At 49.0% G+C, this 21,415-nt stretch overlaps 2 protein-coding genes across 19 annotated transcripts in view; one reads left to right on the top strand and one right to left on the bottom strand.

The window, feature by feature from the left end:
• Ypel1 (yippee like 1) lies at window positions 1-16,910 on the top strand. 10 transcript variants are annotated; one of them, NM_001291047.1, is made up of 6 exons: window positions 1-225; window positions 4,489-4,614; window positions 7,637-7,916; window positions 11,460-11,503; window positions 11,930-12,038; window positions 14,378-16,598. In NM_001291047.1, the coding sequence occupies exons 2-6, from the start codon at window positions 4,553-4,555 to the stop codon at window positions 14,462-14,464; spliced, it is 582 nt and encodes a 193-aa protein (NP_001277976.1). In that variant the 5' UTR covers window positions 1-225; window positions 4,489-4,552; the 3' UTR covers window positions 14,465-16,598. The 10 variants fall into 10 exon arrangements, with proteins under 10 accessions (NP_001277976.1, NP_075738.1, XP_006521742.1 ...); XM_006521677.2 differs by lacking the exon at window positions 14,378-16,598 and adding an exon at window positions 12,419-12,564 and having other exon boundaries at window positions 59-225; NM_023249.6 differs by lacking the exon at window positions 4,489-4,614.
• Ppil2 (peptidylprolyl isomerase (cyclophilin)-like 2) overlaps window positions 16,417-21,415 on the bottom strand; it is a 24,709-nt gene continuing 19,710 nt past the window's right edge. For 6 of the 9 annotated variants that reach the window (XM_006522443.4, XM_006522446.4, NM_001356386.1 and 3 more), the window contains 7 exons: window positions 21,037-21,154; window positions 19,964-20,020; window positions 19,443-19,515; window positions 19,290-19,352; window positions 19,007-19,143; window positions 18,607-18,728; window positions 16,417-17,075 (listed from right to left, as the gene is read on the bottom strand). In XM_006522443.4, the coding sequence (XP_006522506.1) occupies window positions 18,632-18,728; window positions 19,007-19,143; window positions 19,290-19,352; window positions 19,443-19,515; window positions 19,964-20,020; window positions 21,037-21,154 (545 nt within the window). In that variant the 3' untranslated portion in view covers window positions 16,417-17,075; window positions 18,607-18,631. Of the gene's footprint in view, window positions 17,076-18,463; window positions 18,749-19,006; window positions 19,144-19,289; window positions 19,353-19,442; window positions 19,516-19,963; window positions 20,021-21,036; window positions 21,155-21,415 lie in introns of those variants that run through there. The other 3 variants (XM_006522447.4, NM_144954.3, NM_001252445.1) reach the window with 3 other exon arrangements.

Genomic DNA, 21,415 nt, shown 5'->3' on the forward strand with positions numbered 1-21,415 from the left:
TGATTGGGCATCGCCACGTTCCGAGGCCGTTTATGGCGGCTGGGCTGGGCTACGGGTCCAAAACAAAGGGCAGGCGGCCCGCGAGGCGGCGGCAGGAGGATGCCTCGCGCCCGGAGTGGGCGCCAACGGCCGGAGCGCGTCCCGGGTCACACCGGGACCGCCTGAAAACCGAGCTCGCGCCGACCGAGCCTGGGCCGGATGGGCGCAGCGGACCGCGGAGCGGCCGTGAGTACGGGCGGGCCTCAGGGGTTCTCTGCGGAGACCTGAGGATCTCCGGCTCCGGGAGGCGGGGAAGCACCTGTTGGGCGCGGGCGGGCCGGGCGGGAGTGCGGAGGATGCGTTGACTTTTTGTTCTGATGTTCCGAACTGTTGGTATTTGGGTCATTAGAAGACAACGCAAAATCCCGGTCTTTCTTTCTTTCTTTTTTCTTCGCCCCCCCCCCCCCATTGTTTTTTCCCCTACCTTAAAAAATGGGGAAAGAAATAAATACAGAAGATACCTCCAATAAAAGAATATTATGGGGTGGCATTTTCAAGTTGCCTGTACAATAATAACTAAAGGGAATTGTCCTCATTGTTTACCACTTGTGGCTCTAGGCTTTATCAATGTAAATTGCTAACAGTAGCAACTAAATAAGATATTCTCTACTCAATAACTGCACAAATGGTCATCTTCGATCGTGTACTGAGCTCCAGGATAGAAAGCCGGCAGAATTCTGTTTTGGATAGATAATAGACGTTGAAAACATCATTTTTCAGCCCAAGGTCTTTCTAATTCAGTTGCCTTATAAGTATCCACAATGTATTCACCTTAACTAATGTATCTTGTCAAAGAATTGACCATACTCCTCCTCGCTCCGCTGAAGTTCCAAGACCAGGCTCACCTCCTCTGGGGAACTTCTCCAGGCCCCTCTGAGTAAGCCACCCTCACCCATCACCCAGGGCCCTTTACCTCTGCTGTGTTCTGGTAGATGTGTTAACAAATGTTTGCTGAGTACCCGTCTCCCTCTCCCCTAGGGGCTGGTCCAGTGGGTGTCTGTGTGCATGTGTATGGTGGGGTACAAATAAATAAACACACACACACATGTATATTCACCGTGTGTGTGCCTGGTATCTAGAGAAGCCAGAAGAGGGCATCGGATCCCCTAGAGCCGAAGTTATGGATCCTCCACAAGAGCAGCAGGTGCTAAAGGATGTCAGCCCATCTCTCCAGCCATACTGTGGGCTCTTAAAAAAGTCAGGGGTGCTGTATTTGAAGAGTTTTGCTACCAGGATCCCTAGGTCTATGTGTTCCTAGCCAAGGGACTATGTGGTTAGCATGTCTTCTTAGGGATTAGACCAAAATCTTGACTTACCACAGATATATAGCAGCCCAGGGGCTGGCCCATATGAAACACTAAAAATACATACATACATACAGACAGACAGACAGACAGTTGAATCAATGCCAGTAATCAATCTGAATAGAAGTCTTTTCTTTTCCTGTTTTTTTTTTTGTTTGTTTGTTTTTGTTTTTTTTTTTACTTATGCATTTTCGGCAAGTGCTCTACCACAACCACAGCTCCAACTTTATAAATAAACTTAATTTTATAAAAGAGCTGGGGGTGTGGCTGGGTGGTAGGGCTCAGCATGTGTGAGGCCCTTGGTCTCCCCCCCACTAGACACGCAAATCAGAAGTTCCCCCTCAGCTCTGGCGGACCCAGCTCAGCCACCCTTCATTGCTGGGGTACACCTGGTCACACTGAGTACCTCAGGGGATCTGTTCTTAAATCCCAGGTTGTCCTTGCATTCTAAAGAACCGAAGTTGTTTGTTTGGCACTCTGTGTTAGCACAGATGCTCTGATGTCGTTCTTCAGTCCCACAAGCACAGGCACGGATGGAGGCGACAGGGCTGGATAGTCTTAATGCATCTTTCTTGATGGAGCGTTGAGAAATGCTGCACCAAAAGTTTAAAATATAAAGAAGCAGCTTATTTGTAGTATGTGAAACCTAATCTTCTCATGCTAGGCTCGTGGGATGAAAGTTTTAGCTGAGGGTTTGGGTACAGGAAGAGAGCTGAGCATACAGGGGAAGCCACTATGTTGTGGAACCCGGAATGAGATCGGTTGTGCCCCCAGGAGAGACCCTCTTATTACAGCTCAGTGCCTGGATCCCACACACCGTACCTGGAGTGAAAACACTTGACTGTTGGACTATAGTTATCCAGCATGTGAGTAAATAAAGCTGTCTTGCCAGGCCAGGGATGGTGGCACACACCTTCCAGCCCAGCACACGGGAATGAGAGCCAGGGACCTCAGTTAACCAGGCCTGGTGTCAGGAGGATGGGAAGTGAAGATCATTCTTGGCTGTAGATGGAGTTTTAGGCCACATAAGAAAGACCCCTAAAAGCAGCAAAACAGAGGTCTGGAGAAATAGCTTAGTGATTAAGAGCACATATAGGGGCTGGAGAGATGGCTCAGCGGTTAAAAACACTGGCTGATCTTCCAGAGGTCCTGAGTTCAATTCCCAGCAACCACATGGTGGCTCACAACCATCTGTAATGGGATCCAATACCCTCTTCTGGTGTGTCTGAAGACAGTGACAGTGTACTCATATACATAAAATAAATAATTTTTTTTCGAGACAGGGTTTCTCTGTATAGCCCTGGCTGTCCTGGAACGCACTTTGTAGACCAGGCTGACCTTGAACTCAGAAATCCGCCTGCCTCTGCCTCCCGGGTTTTACTGGGGATTAAAGGTGTGTGCCACCACACCCGGCAATAAAATAAATCTTTAAAAAAAAAAAAAGCGCATATTGCTCTTGTAGAGGACCCAAGTTTGATTCCTAGCACCTGCATGAGGTGGCTCATAGCCACCTGTAACTCCAGTTCCAGGGGATCGGCCACCCCTGACTTAGAACTCCTGAGCATGAGCACCCATACCTGTGCACATAATTCAAAGAAAAACTTAAAAATTGGCAGCTGTGTTTTCTCATCTTCAGCTGTCTTCACAGCCAGTCTGCTATTCAAGGAAACCAGGCAGCTTTCTGCTGGCATGTCTCTCGGGCCCAAAGCTGTGCAGAAGCCAGAAAGAACATGCTGTAGTATCTCTGATTGCATACACATCATCAGTAGCCTTTATTGTGCTTGAGCTTGGTAGAATTCGATAGGAGATGAGGGATTGAACACTGAGTGTGGAGGTGCCAGATCCCGTGAGGGTCCTGAGAGAGCAGGAGGTGGCAGACCATGGCAGGCACGGGCACGTCGTTGTCTTGAGTCCACTGTCCAGGTTACTGTCCCCGAAGTGTGGGAGAAAGGATCTCATTCCGTGATCCAAGTAGGGAGTTATAGATACGAGGAAAGAAGGATGTGTCACCAAAGCCAGCTAGCGCTACACTGTGGCTGTGTGAATCCTTCCAGATCTTTCCATGCTTGTGAGCGTACGTGCAGTGCATCTGAGTAGTCAGTTTCAATGCTTGGAATCAAAAGATAAAGGTGCAGGGCCAGGAGGATGCCTGAGCAGTGAGAGGACCTGTGGCCAACCTTAGAAAGCTGAGCTTGATCACTGAGCCTCGAACAGTGGAAGGAACCAGTTTCACGGGCACTCGTGTGCATGTGCGCACACACACACACACACACACACACACACACACACACACGCCCCAGGAAAATCAGGCCTGCAGAAGGAAGCCACATTTCCTCATTGCAGCCTTAAGACCCCATCTTGGCAGTATCTCTGATTTATGAAGGCATTTGCAGACTCTCAAACTTGAAGTGTTTTCTAATTTTTTAAAAGATTTGTTTATTTTATGTGTATGAGTGCTCTGTATGTGCCAGAAGAGGGCATCAGGTCCCATTACAGATGACTGTGAGCCACCATGTGGTTGCTGGGAATTGAACTCTGGACCTCTGGAAGGGAAGCCAGTGCTCTTAACTGCTGAGCCATCTCTCCAGCCCCTTTAATTTTTATGAGGGAATACTGTGACTGCTTTCATCCAATTGTTTTGCAAATGTAAACTCCTGTGCAGCAACATACAGCCAGGAATGTTCTAGATGAAATTTTCCTAACCTGCAAGAGGTTTCACTATGTTACCCATGCTGGCTTCAAATTCTGAGGCTCAGTCAGTCTTCCAAGTAACAGATAAAATTACAGAGTGGCCCAAGCTCACCTGCTTGTTAGTGGAGGTATTAGAGCCAGTTAAAGCTGTCTGTGGAGAAGGCTGGTGCTTTGATGGGTATGGAACAGGCAGTATCACACTGTTAGTCCCAAGAATTGGGAGGCAGAGCAAGCCCTGTCCACATAGGACGTTCCAGGCCAGCACATAGCTTCACAGTGAGCCCCTAACAGGAAGGGAGGTGTGGCTGGCTAGAGGGCACCATGGCGCCATGCTTTACCATATGGCTTCATTTTGTTCCTCTGTCTCTGTCTCATCTTCCAGTGTGATAATCACACCATATGGACATGAGCCTGGCCCATAGACTCTTAAAATAATTGTATGTGTTTATTTTAGGTGAGAAACTTCTGGAACACAGTATATTGGTTTGCTAAGGAGAAGGAAAAAAAACCAAACACCAATGTCTGTCTGCTTGGAGGTGGATCTCCTCCACACTACAGGAAGGACGCCAGCATCCTTCCTGTAGGTGTGGTTCATCTGACTAGTGCTTGCTTCCCTGAGACTTCACAGTGGTTCCTAATGGCTTCTTAGACTTTGCAGTTGTTTTCCATTTGCATGGCTTCTAGTGGAGAGCCCCTGTCAGCTGACTCACAGCGCCATGCCTTCAGGGGTGGCTGCTGTCAGAGCTGCTGCTGCTGGGCCAAAAGTGAGAACTGTGAGGTGACCTGGAGTCTGTATGAGGCCAGCGCTGTCCTGGCAGGGGTAAAAGGGAATCCAGAGAGCAGCCTAGGCCCAGTAGGAGCTGCTCTGGGGACTGTGACACACAGGCAGACTGTTAGGTCAGGAGTGATAGAGACAACGTGATCATTAAAGAGAAGCAGACAGGCATCTCCAGAAGCAGAATTGTTCGTTCAGTCGGAATAGCCTAAGGGCTGCAGTCTGTATGCACTTATGTGTGCGTGGTTTATAGGTGAAGAGGAGCTTTGCAGGTGGGAGAGCCCATCTGCAGGTGAGTCCCCTGCAGACTGGAAGTGGTACACACCAGTGGGCTCAATGTGGAGTCTCCTGATCATAGACTTCTGCCAAGTCAGCTTTCTTGTCCAGAATATTTGGGTCATTAACCCTTCACAGACTTCTCAGGTAAGGATGCCTTGAGAGCAGGTCACATAGTGAAGGTCTCTGTCATAATTTGCTTTCTATTGCTGTGATAAATAAATATAACACTATGACCAAAGCCAGCCTGGGGAGGAATGGGCATGTTTCATCTTCCACTTCCAGGTCATACTCCATCATGGAGGGAAGTTGAGGCACAAACCTGGAGGCAGGAACTACTGAAGAAGGTTGCTCACTGGCTTTCTCACTTTCTGGCTTATGCTCAGCTACCTTTTGTTTATTTCTGGTTTTGTGTGTGTGTGTGTGTGTGGGTGTTTTGCCTACACATGTGTGTATTGCCTATGGAGGCCAGAAGAGGGCGTCAGATTCCCAGGAACTGAAAGTTACAGACAGTTGTGAGCTGCCATGTGGGTGCTGGGAATTGAAACCTGGTCCTCTGAGAGCCAAGTGACTTTTAACCACTGAGGCATCTCTCCAGTTCTCTCACATACCTCAGACCTTACCTGCCTAGGGATAGTGCTGCCCACTATGGGCTGGGCCCTCCCACTTCACAGGCAAGACAGTTTTTCACAGACATGGCCATAGACCTGTCTGATCTGGACAACAGTTCAAATGAGAATTCCAGATGTCCAAATTTAAAACAAACTGACAATGAAACTGACAGTCTCAGAATAAGGTGACTGTGTAGTAGAAACTGGATGTGGCTGAAGTTAGAGTTTCACAGTGCTCATGGCTGACTGGGTCCATAAGCACAGCACTCACTAGACCCGAGTTCCTTACTTCTCAGGGTACTGGTGTGATTCAGCCATTCAAGAATTTGCAGCCTCTTAAAGTTGTGAATGCGTGCCTGTTTGCTTGGAAAAATATTTTTAATTTTGTGTGTCTTTTTTTAAAGATTTATTTATTATTATATGTAAGTATACTGTAGCTGTCTTTAGACACATCAGAAGAGGACATGGTTGGTTCCATCCATCTCATCATGAATGGTTGTGAACCACCATGTGGTTGCTGGGATTTGAACTCAGGATCTTTGGAAGAGCAGTCAGTGCTCTTAATTGCTGAGCCATCTGTCCAGCCTGAGTGAGTGAGTGTGTGTGTGTATATTTAGCTTTATAAGCACCATTTTTGCACAGTACCCACAGAGGCCAGAAGAGGGCATCAGATCTCCTGGAACTAGAGTTATGCCCAGCGTGATGTGGGTCATGGAAACTAAACCCTGGCCCTCTTCAGGAGCAGCAAGTCTTCTTAGTCAGTGCTGTCTCTCCAGCCCTCTGCTTGAAATGTTTCATTCATAACCTGGACCCAAGCTAATCAGTCAGCAAGAACACCTTTTATCCATCTAGGTGAGCGTCCTTCCTGAACCCCAGAAGTCCCAGACACTTGAAAGGACAGTCAGTGTGCTGAAAGCTGACTAAACAGCAAAACTGGTGTCTCTTTTTTTTTTTTTTAAGAGCTAGAGAGATGGCTCAGCTTAATTAAAATTTAGACTCAACAACACACACACACTCATTTAAATACTTTATTTGGTTGTCTTTTTTAGAACTTCCCCACTGGAGGGTTAGTCCAAAGATGTGATATATCATAGTTTTAAGCTGGAAGTTGACTTTTGAGATATTAAAGTATCTCTTTTTCTCTTTTTCATTTACTTTTTTTAAATGTGACTACTCTGTCTGCATGTACATCTGCATGCCAGAAGAGGGCATCAGCTCCCACTATAGCAGGTTGCTAGGAACTGAACTCAGGACCTCTGGAAGAACAATCATTTAACTGCTGAGTCATTTCTCCAACTCCATTTACTTTGATCTTTAAAAAAAAAAAGGATTATCTTGTGTGTGTCTGTGTGTTTTAGAGTTTTACTGCCATGAACAGACACCATAACCAAGGCAACTCTTAAAAAGACAACATTTAGCTGGGGCTGGCTTAAAGGTTCAGAGATTCAGTCCATTATCATCAAGGTGGGAGCATGGCAGCATCCAGACAGGCATGGCGCAGGAGGAACTGAGAGTTCTACATCTTCATCCAAAGGCTGCTAGCAGAATACTGACTTCCAGGGGGTTAGGTAAGGAGCTTAAAGCCCACACCCACAGTGACACGCCTACTCCAACAAGGCCACACCTCCTAATAGTGCCACTCCCTGGACCAAGCATATACAAACCATCGCAATGCTAATATTCTTTTGATGTACTTAGAAATCTTGGATCTCAGAGGCCAGCCTGGGCAACAGAGTGAGACCCTGTCTGGAAAAAAAAAAAGCCTCTGTGACCAGGTCCTGCCTGCTTATAACGCACAAGGCCCTGCAAAATAAAGTGAAAAGATGAGATTTGTTAGATCTGTAACTTTTAGGCCTACTCCTTTTCAAAATATCTGCAGCAGAGCTCCCAGAGTGCCTGCTGCTGCTGTGTAAAGCAGGGCCTGTCTGATTTGCTTGCAGGTTGCACTGGCGTTCCCTTGCCCCAGTGTGTGGACAGCACCACACGCCCTCCAGACCAGCAACGGCTCTTGCATATACTTTCCAGTGTTTTTGTCAGAGAGTCCGACAGAGCCCTAGCTCCTCCAGAGCTGGCCCAGAACCGAGTGACGAGAGCCCAGCAGACATGGTGAAAATGACCAAGTCCAAAACTTTCCAAGCTTATCTGCCACACTGTCACCGAACTTACAGCTGCATCCACTGCAGAGCCCATCTGGCCAATCACGATGAGCTTATCTCCAAGGCAAGTGATCTGGACTCAAACCTGATAAAAAGAAGGCTGGCGTACGTACATGCGCCTTTACTCCGACCAGTTGGGAGGCAGAGGCAATCTCTGTGAATTCTAGGCTAGCCTGGGAATACATAGGGATACATACCCTGCCTCAAAAAAAAAAAAAAAAAAAGTAAGGCAGTGGCCAGCAGCACTGGTTGGGAACTATAGGGCTTTGTCAACTTAGTGACAACTGCTGTTTGCCAAGATCTGTCACCTAATTCAGTTGTCAGAGTCAGGCACCGTGCCCAGCACGCCGAGCGCGTGGTGCTTTGTGGGGAGGGAGGGGTACACAGAAATCTGAGAAAAGGGTTTTATGTCAGCTCTTAAAAATTGCATGAAGAACAGATGTGTGCTAGGAAATGAGTGATTTGAAACCTACCCATGGCAAGATGAAAGAGGCCACAAATAATTCTTAAAAATACATAGACTGCCACGAGCTATCAAACCTCGCTCCTGAGCTGGGGGTGGTGAGGGTGGCTTTCAGTGATATTCCTGTAAGAAGGTACAATGAGCTCAATAAAGAAAAATTTTGCCGGGCGGTGGTGGCGCACACCTTTAATCCTAGCACTTGGGAGGCAGAGGCAGGCGGATTTCTGAGTTCGAGGCCAGCCTGGTCTACAGAGTGAGTTCCAGGACAGCCAGGGCTACACAGAGAAACCCTGTCTCGAAAAACCAAAAAAAAAAAAAAAAAAAAACAAAAAACAAAAAAAATTGTCTTATGGTTTCAGAGATTTCCATGAGTGGCCACGTGTGCCCCCCACCACCCCTCCCCGGTGTAGGAAAGTGTGGCAGAGAGCAGAAAGCAAAAAAGGAAGAGATCAGAGTCCTAGTAGCCTTGGAGGTTTTCTTAGTAAACTAATTTCCTTCCACTGGCCTCTGCCTCCTAAGGTTCTCTCAGCTCCCAGTACTGGCACTGCCGGGACCCAGTCTCCGGCATGCGGGCCTTTGGAGAGCGTTCAGGACCCAAAGCACAGCACCAGCCATGGCAACTGTCCTCTTCTGAGTTGTCTTCCTGCTTAGGCCAGTAAGCCTCAGTACACACACCTCGGAAGTAGATCCCAGCACACTGGACGCTAGAGCCACCTCCATGAGAGCTCACCAGTCTCTGGTCCATATTTGTCACTTAACAAGGAGTGCTCTGGTCTGAGGAAGCCCTTCCCTTTAAAAACCATGGTCTTGATACGCCGCCATTGCTGGCCTTGAACTCAGAGATCACCTGCCTCTGTCTCAAGAGTCCTGGGCTTGGAGGTGTGCACCAGTATGTCTCACACATCTGTGATGTTAACTCACAGTTCCTGTCACCTCAGGTGACTCATGCTACCACAGAGTAACTAGGTCTCCTGCATCATCTCTTCCCAGCTGCCCCTGTGAAAAACCTAAGAGCTTGCACAATGTACAAGCAGAGGAAGAATTCAACGCTGATGGGGGTGCAGAGTCTAGACATGAGTATCAGGAAAACCGAACATAAAGGGGGTGGAGAGATGGCTCAGCGGTTAGAGCACTGGCTGCTCGTCCAGAGGACCTGGGTTCAATTCCCAGCAACCACATGGCAGCTCACAGCTGTCTACTGCAATTCCAGAGGAGCAGACACAAACTACAAAGTCACTTTAGGGGATATTCCTTTTAAAGCTGAAAACTTGTTTGTTAGTTTTAGACAGGATTTCTCTGTGTAGCTATCACCCTGAACACTCTCTGAAGACCAGGCTGGTCTCAAATTCAAGGATCCACCTGCCTCTGCCCCTCTGCCCTTCTGCCCCTGCCTCCTAAATGGGATTAAAGACATTCATCACTATACCCAGCTGAAAATGAAACTTTAAAATCAATATTATCAATGGCAGAGCACTTGTGGAGCGCTCGGCATCGCGATCCGCCTTATCTCCTGAGACTAGGCCTCTCACTGAGCCCTGAGCGCTCAGAACCAGCTGGACTTTCTGGTCAGCAAACCCCAGGCAGTCGCTGTCCCCAGCAGTCACCTGCCCAGCACTGAGGTTACAGGTTTATGCAACCATGATTAGCTTTTACTTTTTTTTTAAAAAAATATTTATTTATTTATCATATGTAAGTACACTGTAGCTGTCTTCAGACACTCCAGAAGAGGGCGCCAGATCTCATTATGGATGGTTGTGAGCCATCATGTGGTTGCCGGAAATTGAACTCAGGACCTTCGGAAGAGCAGTCAGTGCTCTTAACCGCTGAGCCATCTCTCCAGCCCTAGCTTTTACTTTTAAAGGTTATGTGATGAGTGTTTTGCCTGGTGCCAGCTGAGGCCAGAAAAGGGCACTGAGTCCCTGCAGGACTGAAGTTACAGATGGTAGTGAGCCATGTGGTGCTGGAAATCGGGCTCTCTACAAGGCCATTTTCAGTTTTTCTGAGACAGGGACTAGTTATGTAACCCTGATTTACCTAGAACTCATAATAGGAACTTAAGGTGGCCCCCACTGGAGCTCCAAGATACTGGAAATATAGACGTGGATGTTCAGCTCAGGCTAGGGTTTTCGTTTTGTTTTAATGTCAGTAAAAATGTGAAGAAATGGGGGCTGGAGAGATGGCTTAGTGGTTAAGAGCACTGACTGCTCTTACAGATAGTCCTGAATTCAAATCCCAGCAACCACATGGGTTGGCTCATAACTATCAGATACCCTCTTACGGTGTGTCTGAAGAGAGCTACAGTGTAACTCACATACATAAAATAAATATTTATTTTTAAAAAGTGAAGAAACTTGGGCTGGAGAGATGGCTCAGCGGTTAAGAGCACCGACTGCTCTTCTGAAGGTCCTAAGTTCAAATCCCAGCAACCACATGGTGGCTCACAACCATCCGTAATGAGGTCTGACCCCCTTTTCTGGAGTGTCTGAAGACAGCTACAGTGTACTTACATATAATAAGTAAATCTTTAGTGAAGAAACTTCACCTTGTCTAATTCTTGAAGATAGTGAGCCATCAGAATTAGGTTAGAAGGTGTCATAGGGGGCGAGAGAGCTCAGCAGCCCTGAGTGCTCAGTGCTTACTCTGCAGAGGGCCTGCGTTGGGTTCCAGCAGCAACAAGATGGCTCACACCCTCCTTTAACTCCAGTTCTGTGGGATCCAATACCTCTTCTGAGAGATGAAAAGAGTCTGAGGAGTCACTTAAGCCTACAGAGCCTACTGTTTAAGGCTGATTCACCACGTTTTACTCTTTTAACTGTTTTCCAAGTTCAAGCATTTTCCGTACTCCAGCCTTTTGACTAGCTGGGGCTGAAGGTGTGCCCCAGGGCCAGCTCTGCTTTGCTGTGAACTTGTGCACATGATTGCAAAATGGCAATGATGAAGTTTAGATGCAGAATTGTGACTGGGAATGGTGCTTTTATAACCTGTCCCAGCAGAAGCCCAATCCACACGGCATCAGCAATTGCACTTGTGGGGTGACAGGTGGCCTGAGCCAAGTGACCGCACCTGTGCCTCCAGCATCCCAGAAAGCTGAGCTGCCAAGTGCTTTGCGCCCCTGCTAACACTGCCTCCTCCCTTTCTTTGCAGTCCTTTCAGGGAAGCCAGGGGCGAGCCTACCTCTTCAACTCTGTGTGAGTACATGCTGTCACTAGTGTGTCTGGCTCTGTCCCTCTGCCTGCTCAGTTAATGAGGGCTGAAACGTGTATCTGAGCCATCCCAGTCAGCACCATGATCAGCTGGGAAGAACCTAGCCTCCTGCATCTGTGTTTCTGATGCAGTCATTGTGCCTGAGAGTCTAGCCTCCAGTCCTGACACTTTAGGATTCCCTTGGTGGGCTGGCTCTGTAGTAGAGTGCTTGCTCAGCATGTTGAGGCCCTAGGTTTGATTCCAAGCCCTATAAAGAAAAAACTATTTCCTTCTTGCTAAAGTGGGGGGTGGGAGAGCCGAAAAGCCTGTGATGATATGGACAACTCTGTCCTGGTGTTACTTATGATGTGGGGGAGGGGAGGGGCACTGGGCAGGGAGACCTCCAGCACAGCCACTCTGTGTCTTCACAGGGTGAATGTGGGCTGTGGCCCCGCTGAGGAGAGAGTCCTTCTAACCGGGCTGCATGCAGTGGCCGACATCTACTGTGAGAACTGCAAGACCACACTCGGGTGGAAATACGTGAGTGCCTGGGCATGGGAGGGATGGTGTCCTTAAAATTCTGTGGGTGCTCAGAGGGGAAAGCTTTCTAGAACACATAAAGTCCTGAGTTGTGTCCCCAGAGCTGAATAAAACTGGTTGTGGAGCAAGGCACAGTGTTGAGTGAGCAAAAGCACCTGCCACCAAGCTGGATGCACATGGGAGGGAGAGAACCGGTTCTTGCCAGTTTTCCATTAAAAGCACCACAGAACACAAATGTGTAAACACACAATTTAAAACAAAACAAAACAAAAAAAGGGGCAGGCATTTAAGAGGTGGAGGCATATGGATCAGAAGTTTCTGGGGTACAAGATCCTGTCTCAGAACAAAGACTGCAAGTTCCTGTTGTTTCCTTGGAACAGGGCAGAGCACACCTTGTCCACCACGACACTCTTCAGGCACAAAGGTCAATGCAGTCCTGGGCTCTCCCAGAGCTCTGTGCTCAGACCTTGGCCTGCCTGTCTCCAGCTTCTCTCCATACATAAATTGATTGACATCTCAAAGATGACAAGTTTGCCACTCTTGTCTTTGCCTTATTTCTAGTCCTGGAGTTTGAGGACCCCTCTACTACAAAGACTAGACCGTGTGCCACCCACTCTTGTCTCCTGAGAGCCACTCCAGCCGCTGTGGTTCTGAGGACTTGTGTTTGGGGAAGCCCTTCTATTTCTGCCTCTGCCTCAGCTGATCTACTGGAAGCCACTTGGCTCCCTCATGATAGTGCATCCCGACTGACAGCCAGAGGCCTGTTTTGTGCCTTTTTCTTTTTGCATGTGTTTGTGATGTGCACACTTGGAAGCTGGCTGGTGTCAGGTGTTTCCTGAATATCTGCTTAATTTGCTAAGGCAGTCTCTTCCGAAATCCAGGGCTCACTGCTGCTTGTTTTAAGTTAGTCATCTTGATTCAGGGATCTCCTGCCTGCTTCCCAGATTCGGATTCCAGGCAGCTGCGGCATCTGACCTGCTCTTACGTGGGTTTTAGGAAACCCAACTGTAGTCCTCGTGCTGTGTGGACAACACTTTACCTCCTGAGCCATATTCCCAGCCTCCCTTTGAACTCTGGATTCTCATGGTTCAGGGTAGCATCCTCTTCTTTCCTTGAATTTGTGACCATCTGGTCTTCCAAACTCCTCATGAACTGCAAAGGACCAGACAACCCCACAAAGCATTAGGTTCTGGGAAGCCCAGCCCTTCAACTGATTGGCCATGTTGTCCCTCTTCTGTCCTCCCTGCAGTCACTGCAGCACGCTGCTCACCATTTTCACCCCAGGGGACTTGCCTGTATCTAACAGCCAGGCCTCATCCCCTGACAAATGTGTCTGGGGTGCATCTCCACAGGCTTCATGCTATAGCACGCTAAGGGAGCCTTCGTGGTCAAACTCTCATAAGTGGTCTGCTGTGGGCTGGGAAGATGACACAGTCAGTAAAGTGCTTGCTATGCAAGCAAGAGGATGAGTCCAGACCACTGTCACACATGTAAAGAGCCAAGTGTGGCAGCGTATGTTCATAACCCTAGTGGTGAGGAAGCAGAAATAGATCACTGGGTCAGAGTAAGTCTAGCTGAGTCAGTAAACCCTAGGCTCAATGAAAAACTGTGTCTCAAAATAAAGTGGAGAGGGGAATGGAAAGATGGCTCCGAGATCCCAGGTTCGATTCCCAGCACCCACATCAGGTAGGCAGCTCACACGGTTCCAGTGTCTTCTGGCCTCCATGAGAACTGCACATGCGTGATGCACAGACATATGCAAAAGAGACATACACGGATACGCCCATACACATAAAACAAAGTGGAATAAAATGGCCAGCGGGTTGGCTCAGCAGGGGAAGCACTTGCTGATGTGTGATGTCCTGCATCCTATCTGCAGACCCACAATGAAAGAAGATTCCAAAAGGCTGTGCTTTGACCTCCACACATGTGCACACGGCTGCCCCTCCAGAATAATAACTAATAAAACATTAAGAGAAACATGTAGGGCTGTCAAAACACCACCTCAAACTCTTGGCCTGTGCGCGCACGCGTGCACACACAACACACACAACTTCACCTGTGTTCCACCACCTGTATTACTCTGAAACATCCACATACATCACCTAGTGAAGTGTTTGTGGTGCTGAGAAGGGATCCCAGGGCCACAGGCACACCATACAGTACACACTGAGCTACAGCCCCAGCCCCAGAAACAGAACTGAGTTAACCTTGTTCCTGAGTGTAATGACCCAGTCGTCATCCCCCTGTACTGCCCAGTGCACAGCTCAGAGATAATGACTGTAGTAAAGCAGGGAAGTAAACATGTGTCCTGAAACCTCTCTACTTTTCCCCTCAAGGAACATGCCTTTGAGAGCAGTCAGAAATACAAGGAAGGAAAATTTATTATTGAACTTGCCCACATGATCAAAGACAACGGCTGGTAAAGTGAAGCGGTCCACTCCTGTTTGAATCCTATTTTATGAAAGCTGAGTGTACAGAAGACCTAGCTTCTTGGTGACAATGCTTCTTGAACTTAACCTCACAGGCCAGCCCAGTCTCAACACTTGAAGGTGTCTCTCTAGGCTATCCACTTGGTAAGGTGCCCATTTGAATCCCTGTCGTGTACAATGCGTTTTTGGAAGTCTGAGTTCTTTTTCTAACATCTTAAGTTCTAGAGAAAGAATTGACCAGCTGGTGACTCACCTGCCTAGTGAATACTTTCTTTTACCCTACGCCTGCAATGCCTGGCTGTGTTCTCACCAAGCCCAAGTCCCTAAAAGCAGAGAAGCAAGGTCTCCTCACAAGCAAAGGCATAGTTACCAGAAGTAAAGCATGTCTCCAAAAACTGAAACCAGCCACTGGTAACATGGAAGAGAAGCTAGGAAGCAAGCATTCAGTGTACATCTTAAGCAAATAGGGAGGTTCCTGATGTAGAAGGCGAGTGACTTACTGGTGGCTGAACGCTCTGTCCCAGGGCTACCCAAGTCTGCCACTGAGCTGACTCCCTTGGTGCTGCGGCAGCACAGCGGCTCAGAATGTAGGGCTGGTCCCTGCCACAGAGCAACAGGCTGGGTTTCACTTTATACCCTGGATGTACTTGAAATAGTTATGCATACAGAGGCCAGAGCCAGTACGGGAAACTGCAAAACATGAGAGTTTTCCAAGGTAAAGGAAGAGTTAGCTTAGTATGGGAGCTACCTTTTCTGCCTGGAATCACCTCATGACCTGACAAGGGAGGATCTGGGCCATCCCCCAAGCCCAGGCTCTCAGATTTTAAGTCACAACACATCATACTCTATAAGGAGTGGCCAATTTGCAGAGAGGATGGAGGCCAGAACCATTCCCAGATAAGTTTCATTGTTTTGTACCCTCCCCAGGGCAGAAGGGCAGGCAGTAGGCCTGTGAAGGCTGAGAGCCCTTGAGCTGCAAAGGCAGCATTACAGGAAAGCGCTTAGCACCGGCTGCTCTAGAGCTGCCTGGGTGTGGTAGTCAAAAAGCAGTTTCTATCTAGACCTTTGGGCTCCAGCCCCAGACCTGCTAAACCCACATCCTCTGGCCAGCACAGGCACTCGCTACTCCTCTTCACTTCAAAACCTACATTTTGGTGCCATTTCTTTGCCCAAGATTGGAAGGCTGGTAATACAGGAAATGCCTGCGCAATGCTGGTCCTAGCCCAAGCTGCTTTTTCCCCAGCTACTTCCAGTTTCCCTCTAGACTAAGGCTGGCAAAGCAAAGTGACTCTACCAGTAAGGTAAGTGCTGAAACTCAGCACAAGCAGCCGTGTGACCTTGGCAAGGCTCAGGGCCATCCTTATCTAGGAATGAACACTGGTCAACAGTCTGCTCAAACTGGACATGCCCGCCTGGCTAGTTTTTAATACTTTTCAGAGTGGGAACTTGGTGGCTGAGGCATGGGCGGCTTTCCCCAGTGGGAAGGCGGCAAGGGAGACAGACCCGAGTACGTCCTTATAGATGCCTCAGTAAAGCTGAAGAGTCTTGGAGAAGTCTTCTGTATATACTAAGATTATATTTAGACTTTATGCTCTGGGCATGCTATCTGCCCCTCAACTGAGCACTCTGTATTATCTTTTGTGAGAGCTCTGACTGGAACGTTTTTGCTAGTACTCTATATGACTTACCTGTATTGGGGAGTAATGGATATAAACAAACCATTTATCAAGGTTTTTTTGGATTTTGCGTTGGCCTTCTGTGAAATATAAACCAAAAGAACTGACCATGAGCTGGCTTCAGGGTAAGTGATGCAAGACCACAACCAGGCATGCTGGTAAACCACTGAATGTCTCACCTCCTTACATTTGTAAACAGCACCATTCTGTGACTATTTTAAAGAGGTTTCCTCAGAACAGTGGGAGGTGATACCAGGTCATGAACGCCACTTTGCTTTAGAAATGTGGTTTATTTCCTTGTTGTCTTGTTACTGTATACATAGTATTTTTATACCTTAATGCTTATTCTTGATGGCATCTGTCAGGTATTTGAAGAGATCAGAAATGAGATTTTTTTTCCCCTCAAAAGTCCTTTATTTTCTGATGAGCTCATCAGGCAGTTTTCAAAATCCAAGTGTCTTTACTGTCTAAAACACTACCATTTAAGCTATAGACAACCGACCCATGGAAATGCAAGCCCTGGTGGTCTGTCCTCTGTGCTGGAGGACAGGAGAGGACACAGCTGCCTGCCCTGGGGACAGGTGTCGGCTGCTGAGCAAGGCTGACTGCAGTGCTGTGGAACCCACAGGGAGTTCACCAAGAACAGCAGGACCAGCAAGCTCGAGCAAACAGAGCGCCTTGGCCTCCCTGTCTCCTAGCCAAAGCTGTCAGCCCTCTGTGGCGTGTCTGTGGGAGGTATAAAATAAAGCTCCTGTCGTCACACAGCAAGGTTCCCAGGGTGGGGGTGGAGGTGGGGGCGGCGGCGAGCCACGTTCGTTCCTGCAGCATCCACTAGGAGCAAAGGATCAGGGTCTCAGAGCCCGCTGAGAACCGAGGGCTTCTGGGGTCCTGATGCTTCTGACACCACCTTGTAGTAGCTTGTGAGTGGCCTGAGAAGAGTGTGAGAACACAGTTAGGCACCAGCAGCCTCTGTCCATGCAGGGCTCCCTGCTGCTGCTCTGCCCTGTTTAAATTTTTCTTTTTCTTTTTTTAAGACAAGGTCTCATAACCTGCCTCTTTTGTTTCTTGTTTTTACTTTAGAGGACAGGATCTTGCTGTGCGGCCTTAACGATCCTCCTGCCTCCACTGTATCTAGCCCCACATTGCCTATAGCCAGAGGAGTCAACAGAGGGGTATAGGAAGGCAGGCTGAAGGGCAATGCAGTCTGGCATGTGAATTGCCATCCCAGGCAGGTGGCTATAGTGTACCGGGCTGGGGAAGTGTCAAGAACAGCCATGGGTGAACAGCAGTCATCCCTGAGATCATGCAACAGCAGCTGGAAGTGGAGAGGGAGGGCAGTAGAGCAAGGCAGACTCCCAGAAATACAGAAGGCCTATGGTTTTAACATCAGAAATATAAACAGGTACTAGCTACACCCCAGAACCAAGAACTTCGGAGATTTTGTGGATTCAAGGTTTAGGGTAAAAGGTCAAGCCTAAGTTACAATGTAGTGTGGCATTCTCTAAGGACAGTGCTTAGTGACAGAGAACATAGTGACTGACACGACACTGCCCACACTTGAGAATCAGCTGTGGAAAGGTTCCCAGGGAGCAAAGCACTGTGACGAGCAGGTGGCTGTGAGTGATTTGGACACGTGGGCCCCCCGAGGCCTTTTCAGCTGATACCCTGACAACTGTCCTAGAATCAAAAGTCAAAAGCTAGGCATGGTGGTGACTGCCTTTAATCCTACTTGGGAAGGTAGAGGCAGGTGAATCTCAGAGTTCAAAGCCAACTTAGTCTTACATAGTAACTTCTAGGACAGCCAAGGGTAATGCAGACAGACTGTCTCAAAACATGAGTAGGTGACTGGTCAGGAGAAGTCAGAAGGAAGCCACCTCTTTGTAAGGACCTTTGGCTCTCATAAGAGCACATACTAACTGGGCTCAGCAGGTCACCATCACGGATGCAGAAAGGTAGGCGACAGAGTAGACAGGACAATAAACACGCTTGTCCCAAGCAAGGGAGTACAAGTGCTTTGTGGAAGTGGTGTCAAAGTAAGACCATAAGACCCCATCACAATAGCCTGGGAGTAGAAGCTCCTGCCTCACGATCCAGACTAGGTAGGGTCTGAGTGAGGACCATTTCCAATCTCCTTATCTAAATTTCTCTGAGATCGGCTCCCTATATAGCCAGGGTTGGTCTTGGTATTCTGAATGTTGGGACTACAGGAGCCCCTTGAAAATCTCCATTTTTAACAGGACACATAGGTGGCAGCACTGGCCAAGAAATGTGTTGAGTGTGCACACAGCCATCCTGAGGCAGAGACCACGGCACCAGATGAGGGTGGGGATGCCAGGAGTCCCAGGGGCTCAAACTGGACCCAGGTCTTAGGCAACAGGTTTATTGGCTCATAGCCCAAACTGATGGCAAGGGCAGAAAGCTCAGGGACAGCCCCAGAAGCCCACAGCCCTGCATCCCTACCAGGATCCCTGAGGCCAGCCTGCTGCTACCAGGAGCTGAAGTCCCCAAAGCCCCGACTGGGCCTTTTCTTGGCCGTGGGGGTGGCAGTGCTGGTCGATGGTTCTTCCTCTGCTGATCGTTTCCTGAGACGTGAAGAAAAATACTGCAGTTGCCACAAAAGAGCCAGGAGCCTATGCTTGCGAGTCCCTTGAGAAACTATCCACAGATAGCCTTCCCTTCAGAAGCCCCCCTCCACAGTGCTGCTCCCACACAGCCCAGCCAGTAAGGCATCCTTGCCTGCACCAGGCCTTATCAAGCCCCTCAGTCTTAGTCTCCAGTCTGGCCTGTGCTGCTCTTGCTGGCTTGGTAATCATGAAGCACTATGAGGCTACGGGAGATGCTGCCCATCAGTCACACTCACGTGGCCGCAGGGTGGATGTACTTGCCCACCCCCTGGCGGTATGTCTGGGGTCCCTGGTTTCCAGGCTGGGGCTGACTCATCTTGACCTTGGCCTCTGGATCCACCTGATGCTGTGTCTTCTTCCGTTCCTGGGCAATCTGGGAGGTAGCAAAATGTCTGATAAAGAACCCAAGGGCTGGCTCTTCTCACCCCCAGCTAGGAGGGAGGGCCAAGGCTGATACAGAGCCTCCAGTGTGCCCTCCTGCTCCTAACAAGGCCATGATTTGCTTGGCACCTTCCTTACCTGGGCATCAGCCTCCTCATAGGGGTCCACAAACACTGTGGTTGTACATATGAGCACTTCCTCCTGGTGGCAGAAAGCTCTGTGAGCAGGCAAGCAGACTTCCCCAAACAGCACCCAGTGGGCAGTTGTGCTTTGTTCTCCCTAGGCACATACCTTAGGACGGTCAGTTTTAGGGTCACTCTCCACATTCTCCATGGCTGTCAGCGTGTCAAAGCCCCCAACAACCCTGCAGCAGATTGACAGAGTTGACTGGGTACCAGAGTGCCCCGAGCAGAGAGAGGCATCACGGCAGAGCTGAGACATGCCATGAAGAGGACTGGCAGACAGTGCAGAGCCTCAGAAAGGTCAGTCCAGTCACCAGGCAGGACAGGATGCACCACAACACAGAAATGAGCAGCACACCACACCCAGCCAGGTTTGGTGACTAAAGTGTTCCTGGATGAGCCACAATCCGTGTTTCCATACTTCTTCCCCCCAGTTTGCTAAGGCAGGATCTTGTATGAACTATGGCTGCCTGGGTGTCTCCTCCTCTTGGCCCCACAGGCCAGGAGAGCCAACCTTCCCCTATAGAAATACCCAGTCCTCAGTGGTGGTTGGAGGGATAATAGCCATGTCTGGGGAAAGGCAGTGAAGGCCCACACTGCAATCCAAATATTTACAGCATCTACTCTTACCGTCCAAAGATGGTATGCTTCTTATCCAGGTAAGCGCAGGATCGGAATGTGATGAAGCTGGGGAAAGTACAGGGAGATGAGGAAGCAGCAGGCTGTCCCAATAGTGTGCTCTAGGCTAGTAATGACTGCTCCTCAATAGAAGCCCTGCCCAGCTTGGAGCTTCCTTGAACCCGTGTATGCTGCCCACTGCCTGTCTCTGCTAAGGCTACAGAGGTAAATCCAGACCTCTGGCTCTCCGGAGAAAGCCGGAGTTTGGTTGCCAGACCTCCCTTGGAAGGCAAGCAGGAGAGGCAGGTGGCTTGAACATAGTCATTAGACTCTTTGGAGGAAGGAAATGGAGTGACTCAAGCCCATCATGAGCCCTGCCAGAGGCAGAGGACTGAGTCAGGCTTCCAGGGTGTCTGGAAGAAGCTCTAGACTACAGTCTGTAAACAGGGGAGAGCAAAAGGCTGGACAGCATGAGACAAAGGTGGGAGCACCTGCAATCCTAGCAGGAGGCTGAGCTCGGCCCAGCCTGAGCTACAAGACCTCTCTGAATAAATCAAAAGGAAAGCAGGAAGTATGATATCCCTACCCAGAGCGGCAAGAGGACAGTCCTACAGGGCCAACAGGACAGCAGCCTTCCCCTGATAGCCACATCTAGTGAGGCTCAGAAGGCTGAGTCTACAAGCTGCAATGAGCATGCCTCACCCAGCAAACAGGGGCATTTCTGAGGCCACCAAGCACACACTGTGTACACTTGGTCTCATTTGACTGTACTGCCCTTAACCTCACTATGGAACCAAGGATGCCAGAGCTGACTGTTGCCATCACCTCACAGGTGTGTGCCACACACTCCCATTTCTGCCTGACCTACCTAGAGAGGACTTTGGTGCCTATCTTTAAGTACTATCTGCAGCTCGGAATGCTATTCAACCCGCTGACCTGGGCTCCTTTATTGAAGGGACCTAGGCTTCATCTAGGTTACTTTGATTGGATTTAACTTAGGCTGAGCACAACTTTTAGGGAGACCTCTTAGGTCCTTTGGATATCACCCCCAGCAGCTGAGTAAAAAGAGCTGGACATGGACTCACAACTGAGATTTGTTGGTGTTGGGCCCCGAATTGGCCATGCTGAGCACCCCACGGCCCGTGTGTGAAAGGTTGGGACGGAACTCATCTTTGAAAGGCTTGCCCCAGAATGACTCTCCACCTAGAACAGAGAGAAGCACTGTCAGTGGTCAGCCACAAAGCCTAGTAGAGAAGCATCAGGGAGCCGTGTCCTTGAGGCAGCCTCCCTGATTACTTCTAGATGCCAGAGCCTTCTATACAAGCTGACACTGCTTTCTCACCTGTGGGCCAGGGCTGAAGGCTTAAGCTACAAGGCATCATTCTAACACATGGGTCCAAGTCATAGTTGGCCCATGGAGTTGGAGGCTTGGGGAAGATTGCTGTGCTCTGCAGGAGCAATGGG

This window comes from Mus musculus, chromosome 16 (genome assembly GCF_000001635.26).
Source record: "Mus musculus strain C57BL/6J chromosome 16, GRCm38.p6 C57BL/6J".
In the NCBI taxonomy this organism is placed as follows: Eukaryota; Metazoa; Chordata; class Mammalia; order Rodentia; family Muridae; genus Mus; species Mus musculus.